Source organism: Podarcis muralis, chromosome 15 (genome assembly GCF_964188315.1).
Source record: "Podarcis muralis chromosome 15, rPodMur119.hap1.1, whole genome shotgun sequence".
In the NCBI taxonomy this organism is placed as follows: domain Eukaryota; kingdom Metazoa; phylum Chordata; class Lepidosauria; order Squamata; family Lacertidae; genus Podarcis; species Podarcis muralis.
Window position 1 is genome coordinate 11,495,635 of NC_135669.1, and position 13,513 is coordinate 11,509,147.

The 13,513-nt window shown below is 44.3% G+C and overlaps 1 protein-coding gene across 6 annotated transcripts in view; it reads left to right on the forward strand.

Moving 5' to 3' along the window:
- Positions 1-4,024: 4,024 nt before the first annotated feature.
- ELMOD3 (ELMO domain containing 3) overlaps positions 4,025-13,513 on the forward strand; it is a 29,751-nt gene continuing 20,262 nt past the window's right edge. For 2 of the 6 annotated variants that reach the window (XM_077919294.1, XM_077919295.1), the window contains exons 1-4: positions 4,025-4,144; positions 6,532-6,609; positions 8,519-8,588; positions 10,277-10,342. In XM_077919294.1, coding sequence (XP_077775420.1) covers positions 4,130-4,144; positions 6,532-6,609; positions 8,519-8,588; positions 10,277-10,342 — 229 coding nt within the window. In that variant the 5' untranslated portion in view covers positions 4,025-4,129. Of the gene's footprint in view, positions 4,145-4,315; positions 4,338-4,764; positions 5,012-6,531; positions 6,610-8,518; positions 8,589-10,276; positions 10,343-13,513 lie in introns of those variants that run through there. The other 4 variants (XM_077919296.1, XM_077919298.1, XR_013390812.1 and 1 more) reach the window with 4 other exon arrangements.

Below are 13,513 nucleotides of genomic sequence, written 5' to 3' on the forward strand. Positions count from 1 at the left end.
TGTAAGGCTTTCAAAGAGGAAGATACTGGTTTGTTTGTTTGTTTGTTTGTTTGTTTGTTTGTTTGTTTGTTTGTGGGAGATGTATGTGGGGAGGGAAGGAGTAAATCGCAGGAAATTTGCATGAGACCTTTGAACTCAAGACACAGCTGCTTTCATCATGACATTTTAAAGTTTGTGCACCTAAGGTGTTTGTGCTAAAACCACAATGGGGTGCATAAAACCTAAACTGTAGCATGCAAATTCAATAAACACACTGTACGCATCACTTACAGGATCCAGGATTGCCCGCAGCCCTCAACCAAGCAAGATTTAGCTGGTTCCTGCCAAACCTGGGCTTGCTCCCCTGTGTAATTTATAGAATGGTCTCCATTAGAGGAATGGTTTTGTGTGTGTATGTCTCTGTGGACTTCAGGTGATTTAAACATTTGAATAAACATGGATAGGATATGGCCGAACTATATTTTGCTGGATGCATGCAAATGCCTGTAGCTATTATGCCTGTTGCAAAAACTTGTTCAGTTTCGACTATGGTTGAACTTACATGCTTGTCAAAGGCAAATACCTGTGACATCAGTGACAAAAAGCAGTACAGTCCCCACTAGAGGCAACATCTAATGAATTTAGGCTCTTCTCCATCACTATTAAAGGGAACCATTTTTTCCAGTATCAAAAGGCTTGTGTCAATTCCTTCAGTGGCCGTTTGGAGGCACCTGTGATATATGGATTTATAGAGAAACTGTGAAGTTATACCTACCCTTCTATATGCAAATATAGTACACTTCACAAAACAATAACTACTACTTTCTTTCCTCATGCTAGGGTGGGAGGTGTATTCTGATCACATGCGCCAACTTCTGTGGGATTTAATTTCTAACAGGTGCCTACTGTCTGATCCAAATGTAAGCACAATCTTTTTTTATTTACTTTATTTAAAACATTTATAAAACCCCTTTGATGCTACCTTTGAAGGTGACTCGGAAGCAACAATTAATCCAGAATGTGGCTGCTAGACTGATGACTGGGAGTGGATGCTGGGACCATATAACCCTGGTCCTAAAAGATCTACATTGCCTTCCAGTACATTTCAGAGCATAATTGAAAGTGTTGGTACTGACCTTTAAAGCCCGAAACGGCTTTGGCCCTGTATACCTAAAGAAGCGTCTCCACCTCCATCGTTTAGCCCAGACACTGAGGTCCAGTTTCGGAGCCCTTCACTGCGAGAAATGAAGTTACAGAGAACCACAACAACAAACCTATGGCTACGTAAAACATACTCAATAAACACACAAGACGTAACTGGCTGTACTTTTGAATAAATAAGGTATACTATTCATTGTATCAAGTTGTAGATTTCAATGGAAGTCTCATAAAGTTCAGCGAAAAAAGCAGTGGATCAGTTCATTCTCTAGTCAGTTCATGCTCAAATATTTTTTTTTTAAAATTATATTTATTACTTTTACAATTTAAACACTACAACCCCCCCAAAAAACAGTACATTACAATACAAAAACACTACATAACACTAAAACATTAAACTAACAAGACAAAACAAAAACAATTTAAAAACACATCAAAAAAAGAAAAAAAATTCAATATCTTATCTTTCTTTCACATATTTCAACGACCTCCTCACACCTCCCTTTTTGTATTCCACTTCTATTAATTATTTCAGCAATTCCTTTCCATCTTCCCCTGTTTTCTATCCTATAATTATCTTAACACAAACTAACCTTATTTTTCCTTTTAATGTTCTATTAATCTATTTATACTTAATTCCTTATAACCTTTCTACTAAAGCCATATAACGGTTCATGCTCAAATCAATATTGTGCTTGTCCATATAATCCTGCTTTGTAACAGTCACTGCTTACTGCAACCACTACTATGCTATAAGATCCACTATCCTGTAGTATCACATATGATATGTACAGTTGTTTATGGTTTTTTATATTAATTTTGCTGTAAAAATGTGGGAGATTACGATATTGTATTTATTTGCATTACCTAGAGCCTGTTCTACTGATGAAGCCTAGGATGGCGAAACAAGGCTAATATTCTGGAAATCCTTGTCTTAGACTCCGTGAAAGGATTCTGTGGAACTGCAACAACCCTTCATGTGGATTATTGGACTCTTTGAACTGACAGGTGGATTAGATACTTATACAAGTATGGACCTTATGCATGAACTGACTAGAGAATGAACTGATCCACTGGGTCTTCTGCTTTTTCCGTTGAACTTTATGAGACTTCCGTTGAAATCTACAATTTGATACAACGCATAGTATACCTTATTTATTCAAAAGTACAGCGGGTTACGTCTTGTGTGTTTATTGGTTACAGGGAACCAGGCAGAGGGTCTTCTCGGTAGGGGCACCTTCCTTGCGGAACACCCTCCCAGTGGATGTTGAAGAGTAAAACAACAACATTTTTTGTAGACATCTGAAGGCAACCCTGTTTCAGGAAGCCTTTAATGGTTGTTGTTTTTCCTGTATTTTTGCTAGATCTGCCAAGGGTTGTTGGGGCAACCCAGTCAGATGGGTGTGGTATAAGAAATAAATAAATAAGTTGTTGTTGTTGTTCTATAATACCTAAGTGCCAGCTATTGTGGTTAAGAGCCCTCAATTGATTCCCTCCCCCCCTCTAAATCTCACTTTAAAACCATCTAATCCTGGGTCCCCATGCCACATCCAGCTGTGTCTGGCTGATGAAGAAGAGGGTGCATGTCTCAGATGCCAGAGGCACGTTCTAATAACCATTCATTCTAATAGTATCTAATGATTCTAAAGAACAATATCGCAACAAAAATAATTTTCAAATAATACCAATAATTTCCGGGACAATAATTTCACAAGGCTTGCCTTTTGGCTGATGAACACCAGTACTATATACAGGGCTGGATTTAGGTTTGATGAGGCCCTTTATATGTCCAGCTGTCCTTCGTCAGCAACAAATTGTCGCTGTTCTTTATGTTGAATATATGCTATATGGTAATTTATGAACCTAAAAGGTATCTGAAGTCATTTGCACATGCAGAATGTAGGCACCCTATATATAGAAATGAGCAAACCAGTGATATTTTAGGGAGCAGGCTAGCAGGCGGGGCCCATTACTTACATCATAGGAGTCTACACAACACAAAACACTGTTGCTGTATGTAGGTTTTATTTTATTTGTTTTTTATCTGATATTTTGGAAATGTACATCCAGTTTTTTCTCTTTAATTTTGTTCAGCTATAGCTTGTTTAGCTTATAAGGCACGTGGGTGGCGCTGTGGGTTAAACCACAGAGCCTAGGGCTTGCCAATCAGAAGGTCGGTGGTTCGAATCCCTGCGACGCGGTGAGCTCCCGTTGCTCAGTCCCTCCTCCTGCCAACCTAGCAGTTCAAAAGCACGTCAAAGTGAAAGTAGATAAATAGGTACCACTCTGGCAGGAAGGTAAACGGTGTTTCCGTGCACTGCTCTGGTTCGCCAGAAGCGGCTTAGTCATGCTGGCCACATGACCTGGAAGCTGTACGCCGGCTCCCTCGGCCAGTAAAGCAAGATGAGTGCCGCAACCCCAGAGTCGGTCACGACTGGACCTAATGGTCAGGGGTCCCTTTACCTTTACTGTTTAGCTTATACGTAAATCCGGCACTGAAATACCTTGGGTGTTTGGTTTTTAAAAATTAGCTCTTGCGTCATACAAAACAATCAGGTAAAGAATGAAAGGTACATCTATGGTCTCTCTCCACTTTTCAACTCGGAGTCTTTTTCACAGTTCTTTTACATTTCGCGAGAGACGCTTTTGTCGTAGGATCTTGTCTTGATCATGCAACAACAACAACAACCTTCCGCAGGGCTACCGGATTGAGGAGTCGTGCAAGCTCAATGGTACAGAGCAGAGCGGAGCAGCAAACGCCCCCCCCCCCCCGCCACGCAGCTGACTTTACGCGGCGGAATGAAGAAGGAAAGGCTGCTCGGTCCAATCCGAGGCCGCTGGGACTACAACTCCCGGCATGCAAAGGGACGCGCAGGCGCGTTTGCCTGTGTGGGTGTTACAGGACGGGGGGGTTAGCAACAGAGCACAGATTGGAGGAAAAACTGAGGCTGGGGGGAGGGGGAAGCCCGTCGTTCGGTCCGGCTTGTCGGGGATGACGCCTCCGTGGGTGCGTTATTTGTGGGGGAGATGTGTGGGGAAGGGCAGGGGAAACTGAGGGAGGTGGGGGGGGCGTGACGCGCGACCTCGAATGTGGGAATGAGTAGACACGTGTCACTACCTATGCAACTATGTCTCTGTATAGGGGGAAGGGGGCGTGTACGGGCTTGTGTGTGTCTGCGTGCGTTACCCTTCCTTCCCAGGTATCTGACCTTAAGGAAAAGAGTAAAAAAAAGAGGGGGGGGGACAGCAGGACAACCGTATTGGTTTGGGGGCCATGGTAGGCGGGGATATATTTTTTGGGGGGTGGCGAGTAAAGGTGGGTAGGACTTATTAGTTTGGGGGCCACAGTGGGAGGAGCTGTTTGAAAGGGGGAGGGGAGTAAAGGGGGGATCGGGGTTTTTTGGGAGGGAGGGGTGGCATGGTGGGGGGGGGGCGGTTGTCCAGTTTTGCTGAATTTAGATTGGCCTCATAGCAGCCAACGTCTTTTTCTGAGGAGGCTTGTTGTGTTTACTGTGAGCTTAGTGGGTATATTTTGTGGTTATGCACAGGGCTATTTTTCTAAGGGGGGGGGGGTGGAAAAAGGGGGCGCCGGAACTCCTTGTGAACACCTCCGTCGTTCTCTTAAGAATGGCAATGGTGCCCACCTGAGAGGTGCCAGGGCTGAGTTCTGGTTGCAAAAAAAGGAAAAGAAGCCCTGGTATGCATGTCCCTCAGAAAGCCAAAGAAGCGATTGGTAACACTTTTATTTTTCTCTTTCTCCCTTCTACCAGAATTGGCCATCGAAATGGTTGGCATGGATATTCAAGTACAGTGGTACCTCGGGTTACATACGCTTCAAGTTAAGGACTCTGCTAACCCAGAAATATTACCTCAGGTTAAGAACTTTGCTTCAGGATGAGAACAGAAATCGGCACGGCAGCAGCGGGAGGCCCCGTTAGCTAAAGTGGTGCTTCAGGTTAAGAACGGACCTCCGGAACGAATTAAGTACTTAACCCGAGGTACCACTGTAGTAGGAAAGGCTTCCCCTAGGCAGCAACCTGAAGGCCATGTGTGCACCTTCAAATTGCCTGATGCAACTGATGCTTCTCCAAGGCTTTTATTTTGCCCCCTTTGCCTTCCTCCCGCCTGCTGTGCAGCACATCTTGCTGCAACACAGAGGGGAAGAGGATTGGAGAAATTGCAACTGTTCTTTTCTGTTGTTAAAAAAATGGGTGTGTGTGTGTTTGAAGGTAAGCTGCAGATCTCCAGATGAGAAGCTTGTACCTGCTGGTTTCTGCCTGTGCAGTTGTTAAAAGCATAGGTGCAGTAGGAGTAAAAATGTTCCCCCAAAATGTTGAATATTCATGCAGAAGCTCCTAGGTTGGAGACTGTAGCTTCCAACTTCATCTGACGGAACACTACCCTTTTTGCAGTGTTGGGAACTGCAAGTTCAGTAGTATGTACTGAACCTTTGGAAAAATTAGAACATCTGTATGTATTAGGGGGGAAAACATGGCATTGTGGTATGAGAGATAGTGGCTAAGAGAATGAGATCTAGGAGGCTGCAGTTCAAATCTCACTTCAGCTGTGAACTGAGCTGGGGGTGGGGCTTAAGATATGCTACCTTCTCTGGACCTTAGTCTTCATATCTGTAATATGGGGATAACAACACTGGGCTAGATGTCTTGCAAGGGCCTACTAAGATAATATACTCAAAATGAGCTTGGCGTTTAGCAAACAAATATCTGAATCAGGAATGGGGAACCTCAGGATTCCCAATTCAACATCATGTGTGGTTGGGGACGAAGAGAGTTTTAGTCTAGGAGCATTGGGCAGGATGCAGGTTGCCCACCACAGATCTAAACTTAACGATTGCCTAATATGCTTTATGTCTTGGGGTGGAAACTCTGTATTCATTTTCTTTGATAGAAAATTAGGATGCAAAAGAGCTTAGGGCAGCTTTTGTATGGTTACCAGCTGGTCCTGTGTGCAGTCATCTGCTTTGGTTTGTGGATGTGGAGATGTTCTCTTTCATTCAGTATAAAGCAGGTACACCTGCTTTCATCTGAGTACTCTTGGAGGGCGTTTGCATGAGTGGCATCACTCATCCACTCATACATAAATATTCCCCCTGCCTTTTGTATCGAACCACCACTCTTTTGCTCTTAAGTTGGTCCCCCAAGACTAGGTGACCAGCTGGTGGTTTGTGGCCCTGTACAATTCGCACTAAAGCCAAAGTGTGGTTCCTTGTTCTTTAGTTTCTGTTATGTTAAACAACTGATAAATGTTCCCCGGTACAGCTCTGCATAAAGCTTAACCATGTTCTCCATTTCCTCATAGAAACCTGGGTGCCTTTGGGACTCTGAGAGGATAATTCATTCTCTGGTGACTCTATGATTTCATTCTTTCCATTAGGGTATGAACCGATGCAGCACTGGCAACTACCAGAATGAAGAACAAGCGGTTTCTTTTCCAGCGTACAAAGCTTTGCATGTAAGTGTAATCTCTTAACTGGCCGAGGCAAGATTTGAACTGGAAACTACCTGGCCTGCACTGTCGGCCACTATGCTGCACCAGCTGTTCAGACAGCCAATCCCTATATAGCACCACAGTTGTAGGTGTGGTCAAGTGCCTGTAACCAACATACTTAAATCTGCAGTAATGGAATATTAATAAGGAATTTTGTTTTTGCCAGCGTAGTAAGGTGTGGATTTTTCATTGCACTAGTTCTGCCTTCTGTGGTGGCTGGAGCTGATGGGAGTTGTAGTCCAAAGGATCTGGTGGGTGCCATGTTAGGGAATGCTGCACCAGTGCAACTAATAGTTTCCTTGTAAATATGCAGATGTGGTATTTTTAAGCAGGCGCCCTTAGTAAGGTAAAGGTAAAGGGACCCCTGACCATTAGGTTCAGTCGTGACCGACTCGGGGGTTGCAACGCTCATCTCACTTTATTGGCCGAGAGAGCCAGTGTACAGCTTCCGGGTCAGGTGGCCAGCATGACTAAGCCACTTCTAGCAAACCAGAGCAGCGCACGGAAATGCCATTTACCTTCCCGCCGGAGTGGTACCTATTTATCTACTTGCACTTTAACGTGCTTTCGAACTGCTAGGTTGGCAGGAGCATGGACCGAGCAACGGGAGCTCACCCCGTCACGGGGATTTGAACCGCCGACCTTCTGATTGGCAAGTCCTAGGCTCTGTGGTTTAACCCACAGCGCCACCCACGTCCCTTGCACCCTTAGTAGTTCTTGGGAATTTTAATGGAACGTAGAGTAGGAGGCAGCTTAGATCAGCCTATTTCTATAGGAGGCAGACAGCTATTGCTCCTTGTGGTCAGTCGTACCTTCCCCAAAACCTTGAAGGGAAGCCTCTTATAAAGCACCTGCAGCCTTTGAAATGGCAAAAACATGGATGAATTGATACACAACTGCACTGTTCACAACGTCTATAGCGCTTTTCAATGTAAAGTCCTTTGCAATAATAATAAAAAGTAACCCAGCTTTCCATCCGTTGGTACTTACAAGACAACCTAGCAGCAGTATAGCATGATGCTGCTGAAAAAAGCCACATTATAAAGATTACTGCTGTGATCACAGCCAAAGACAGCCAAATGATTATCTGGTGTCCTCTGAAATAGTTTCCTGTCACCTGAACCCTATTAATGAGGTAGCCGTGTATGTCTGTCTAGGATGAGAGTTCCACAATTTAGGTGCTACCATTGAAAAGGCCCTGTCTCATGGAACAGCATAATCTTACATTTCATGTGACGGGGAGACGGATGTATGATCTAAGTGAGTGGATAGAATCATGGGAGAAGCTGTCCCAGCCCCAAACCACTTAGGACTTTAAAGGTCAAAATCAGCGCTGTGCATTGGGCGTAAATGCCTACCAGACACCGGTGCAGTTGACATAAAACTGAAATACTACACTTTATGTGGGCGGCTCCAGTTAACACTCTTGCTCCCACAGTCTGAACCAGTTGCTATTTCTAAACACTTTCCAAAGGCAGCCGCATGTGCAGTAGTCTCGTCTGAATTAATATTATTAGGGTATGGGTGACAGCAGCCAGAGCTATATCACAGCAACACATTTGGGGGCAGTTCAGTCTAAGAAATAGTGGTTGGAGTCCTCATTCTCCCACCCAGCCCAGTTAGCTCTTACATGCTAGTATGATTTCTTAGCTGCTAACACCATCACTTAGTTGTCTGCATGGAAATCGGTGTACAGGATGGCACCAGTTCCAAAGCTGACTTTAAATTGAAACTGGCGGTAGCAATTTGCCAAGTACTGTAGCCCCGATCTCAGCCCAAAGGCATTCAGATGCATTAGCCTTGACAATATTTTGCAGAAGTCCGTCAACAGGTTAATGTGGCATTTTACATTCTGATGACTTCTCCCTCTTAGATTTCTGCCTTGAAGCAGAATGGACTCTTGCAGTCTCTGTCAGCAACACCCAACGGATGCAGAGAAGCAGGTATGGTTCCAGTTAGCTGAATGTTCCGCTGTGAGTTCTGTTTCTTTTCTGATGAAATGGCACACCGAAGGAGCTATAGTCATCATCCTGTCAGCAACTGGGTCATATACCTTTGATCCCACTGAGAAGATTGTTTTAATTCTTCGGGTGAGCTTAACCAAACCATCCTTTGCTAATTTAGCTCCTGTGTTAGGAATCTGATGCTCTTAAACAATATTTTAATCCTGGATGCTATTTTGACTGGAGTGTGGGCAGGGTTATGGGCATCATTGTATTATTATTATTATTATTATTATTATTATTATTATTATTATTAGTATTATTAGTATTAGTATTTTATTGTAAGCTGCCATAAGGCATTGTGGAGAGGGGGAATCCAAAATTTCAAAGTAAGTAAGTGTTGCCCTTGAGTGAAACCTAGTGAATGTTACTGTTGGAGGCATTATGCCTCTGAATGACAGTTTGCAGGGAATTGTTACTGGGGAGAGGCCTGTAGGAATTTGGTCCTGTTTGTGGGACTCTTATATGCTTTTGGTTAGCCACTGTGGGTACAGGATGCTGGACTCGATGGGCCTTTGGCGTAATCCAGCATGTTACTATGATATTTAATGAGAAAGTTGTGTAATTACAGCTTTTGATCATAGCAGATAAGTCAAACAACTTGTTTGCTGTGAGTACAAAGCCTTCATGATAGTAATGGAGAGTAGTCACCATTGGCTGTGGGTGTGGGTGTTTGCGTCCATTGAAATCCCCGTGTTTCAGAGTTTGATTTACATAAGATCGAAAACACAGTCTCTGCAGCTTACAGTCTGAAAGACACAACTATGAAAATGAGGGATGGAGAGGTGAGGAAGCCACAAATTCAGGCACCAGTTCTTAAAGTTACAAATGACTAGCTTGAATGGAAACAGCTGAGGAAAAGTGGCAGCTGAATGGAACTGGTCTTTCAGATCCAACGGCATGGACCCCATTTCCCATCTCTCCCTCTGCTGCTGCCTGATGGAATGGCTGCTACTAGGTGACAGTTAAGGGAGAGAGGAGCCCAGTGGAGCTGGCCTCTTGGCTAAAGGGAAGTCACTGGAGTTGGCCCTTGCTTCTCATCTATTCCTCTCAGTGGCGTAGTGTGGGTTGCTGGAACCTGGGGCAGCGCAAGTGTTGCGCCTCCCTGGTGGACTGGGCAGCAGGGGGGCACGTGGAGCCCACACAGAGGGGGAACAGAGCCTGTCTGCAGCAGGATCCTCACCCGCTGCCTTTGTTTTGAGGCCGCTGTGCCTCAAAAGCCGGGGCTCCGTACCTGTCATGGAGGAAAGACGTTAGCTGCTATCCAGTACAAACAGATTGCCTTAGGAGCATAAGAAAGTGTCTTATACAAAGTCTGACCATTGGTCCATCCAGTTCATTATTGTCCACACTGACTGACAGCAGCTCAGTCAAGGTTTCAGATGGGGGTCTCTCCCAGCCCTCTCTGCATATGCCAGGGATTAAACCTGGGATCTTCTGTCACTGAGCTGTGGCCTTTTCCCTGGCTTGTCGCACAAAATAGTCAAAATTTATTGTCAGTCAAGGCAAGGGCTTGTTTTTTCAAAAAACAGGAGCCGCTTTTCACCTTAAAACTGCTCTTTTGGAAGCGGTTCCATAGTTGACAGTGTGATGCTTTGCCTCATCTCTCTCTTTCTCTTTGTTGCTAGATATTAGTGAGGAGGTTCTGCGAGCCCGAGAAGAATGGGACAGTGTGGCAAACATCCATTCGGAAGGTATGAAAGCAACGGCAATGACATTTCCTTCTATTGGGACCAGTTAAACATGGCAATAGATTAATTTAGGTGACTGTAAGAAAAGCAAGTGCTGGAGGTGCTGTCAAACATGTCTAAGAATAGTGTGTGGTGGGTGTGAAAATGTTGGATGTGATTCAGTCTGGGAATTATCAAGTTATAAAGTATTAGCTATGTATAAGTTACTAGTGCTTCAAGTATTTTCTTCAGTCAATTAAATAAGCTGCTGCTTACTGGTATGTTTAGCACTGTGATAATGGGGGAAACTCAGTACTCATGAAAAACCTAGTAGGCAAACTCAGCGGCTGTGTTTGCATGAATAGCTCAGGTGTGGTTTTAACCACGTTTGTTGAACAAGCCAGGATCAGTCTCATAAATGAGCAAAGTAACCCTGGTTTGCTTTGTATCATTGTCACATGTCCTGGGGCATGGCATCAAAACAAATGGGGATAATGGATTTGGACAGCACAAGAAACCTAACACAGAGACTATAGTTAGCTGGGGTGGGTTTGGACATACAGTGGTGCCCCGCAAGACGGAAAACTCGCAACACGGAAAACTCGCAAGACGAAAGGGTTTTTGGTTTTTTTAGTTGCTTCGCAAGACGAATTTCCCTATGGGCTTGCTTCGCAAGACGGAAACGTCTTGCAAGTTTGTTTCCTTTTTCTTAAAACCGTTAATACAGTTGCGACTTGACTTCGAGGAGCAACTCATAGCACGCGGTGTGGTAGCCTTTTTTGAGGTTTTTGAAGACTTTGGTGATTTTTGAAGCTTTTCCAAAACTTTTCCGAAACCGTGCTTCACAAGACGAAAAAATCGCAAGACGAAAAAACTCGCGGAACGAATTAATTTCGTCTTGCGAGGCACCACTGTACAAACAAACCACAATTAAGCTAAACAAACCATGGATTTAGTGTTCTATACAAACCATGCCTGCATGTGCACTATTGAATCATTCTCCCACCATGGCGTTTCTGAATGTGTGTGTTTGTGAGTGTGTACACATACACTTACTATATGCTTCATATTTTCAGATATATGCAGTTTAATGTGGGGGGCAGGGAGAACTGCATCAGGATTAATGTTGCTTCAACCCTCTCAAATCTACCTTCAAAATTTCTGGATGGCAAAAAATTAAATGGACCAATAGCATTGTTCTTTATCAATATTTAGGTATAGATTTTTTTATTAAAAAAAATAAGACGTACACTTATTAAAGGCAGACAGAGTCAGACCCTGCGACCATGGAATATGTGAAGAGTGAATTATCCAGAGTTCATACATTGAAATGGGCCAGCGTTAAAGTGATAACAATGGGGTCTTGAGAGAGTAAAGGTAAAGGGAACCATTAGGTTCAGTCGTGGCCGACTGGGGTTGCGGCGCTCATCTTGCTTTATTGGCCAAGGGAGCTGGCATACAGCTTCTGGGTCATGTGGCCAGCATGACTAAGCCGCTTCTGGCGAACCAGAGCAGCGCATGGAAACGCCGTTTACCTTCCCGCCTGAGCGGTACCTATTTATCTACTTGCACTTTGACGTGCTTTCGAATTGCTAGGTTGGCAGGACTTGAGAGAGTACGTAAGACTATTTAACAGGAAAGCTTAAAATATAATGAACATAGTTGATAAAAGCTATTTTTAAAAAGGTAAACTTCCTGGTCCATGTTGAAAAGTGTGCTGGGTTAGCTGAAATTGTGGCAGACTTTTTTTTGTTATTAAGACCAGAATTTCAGAATGGGATTCTAACCGAACCTGTGGTATGTAAACTCAAGCTCTGCTTTTTATGAAGAAAGGACTGCAGGATTAAAGTGGCTTCATTCTTTAATTGATTGTAGAATTAAAGGTTAAGATTACAGATTGCAGCCTTAATGAGATTGCGGTGAGGCTTCCTGCATAAAATCCTATCGTTTCCATAAAAGAGCAGGATCTGAAATCTGCCTCTGGCCGTATTATAGGCACCATTTCAGGGTGACACTTCTCGGTGGGGGAAAACCAATTGTAGGTAACATAATTTACTTAACAAACACAACCAAGTACATGTTTGAGTCAATCTAGTCCTCTTGCTTAAACATTTATTGTGCTTTCCCCAGCTCTGATCCCAGCCATGCTTGTTAAGAACGTAAGAACCTTGCTGGATCAGACTACAGATCTATGTGGTCCAGTTCCCACATCCCAAATTCCTCTGGGAAGCTCACAAGCAGTGCAGGAGGACAGTATAGTATCCCCCTCCTGCTGTTGTTTTCCGGCAACTTCTCTGCAGAGAGGCACACTGCCTCTGATCCTGGAGGCAGCTTTTCGCCTCCTGGCCCTTGATAGACTTATCCATGCATTTGTCTAATCCTCTTTCAAAGCCATCTTAAGTTGATGGCTGTCACCACCAACTTTGTGGCGGCAAACTCCACTGTTAGCTGTGTGAAGAAGCACTTCCTTTTTATCTGTCCTTAATCTTCTACTTTTCGGCTTCCTTGGAGGACTCCAGGTTCAAATGTTATTAGGAAGGGAGAGAACTTCTCTCTCGACGCCGTGCAGAATTGCAATAATCATAGGTGGGTTCACCCTCGTATGCCAACAGGAAAAAAGTCCAATAGGGCTTAACTTTCAAGTAAATGGGCACGTAATTGGGCTCTTAGATAAGGCAACTAAGTAGAGGTGAAAGAAAGCTCCTAGTGGTGATTTATTTAAGTGATGCTGCACGAATTCACCTTGGATTTTTACCCTCTTAAAGGTCTTTTTTTCCTTTCCCCCCCTTTTTGATAGAGGTGTACTTGATAGATGATGCGGGTGGCGCTGTGGGTAAAAGCCTCAGTGCCTAGGGCTTGCCGATCGAAAGGTCGGCGGTTCGAATCCCCGCGGCGGGGTGCGCTCCCGTTGCTCGGTCCCAGCGCCTGCCAACCTAGGAGTTCGAAAGCATCTCCGGGTGCAAGTAGATAAATAGGGACCACTTTCTAGCGGGAAGGTAAACGGCGTTTCCGTGTGCGGCTCTGGCTCGCCAGAGCAGCGATGTCACGCTGGCCACGTGACCCGGAAGTGTCTCCGGACAGCGCTGGCCCCCGGCCTCTTGAGTGAGATGAGCGCACAACCCTAGAGTCTGGCAAGACTGGCCCATACAGGCAGGGGTACCTTTACCTTACTTGATAGATGACCCACTATTGAAA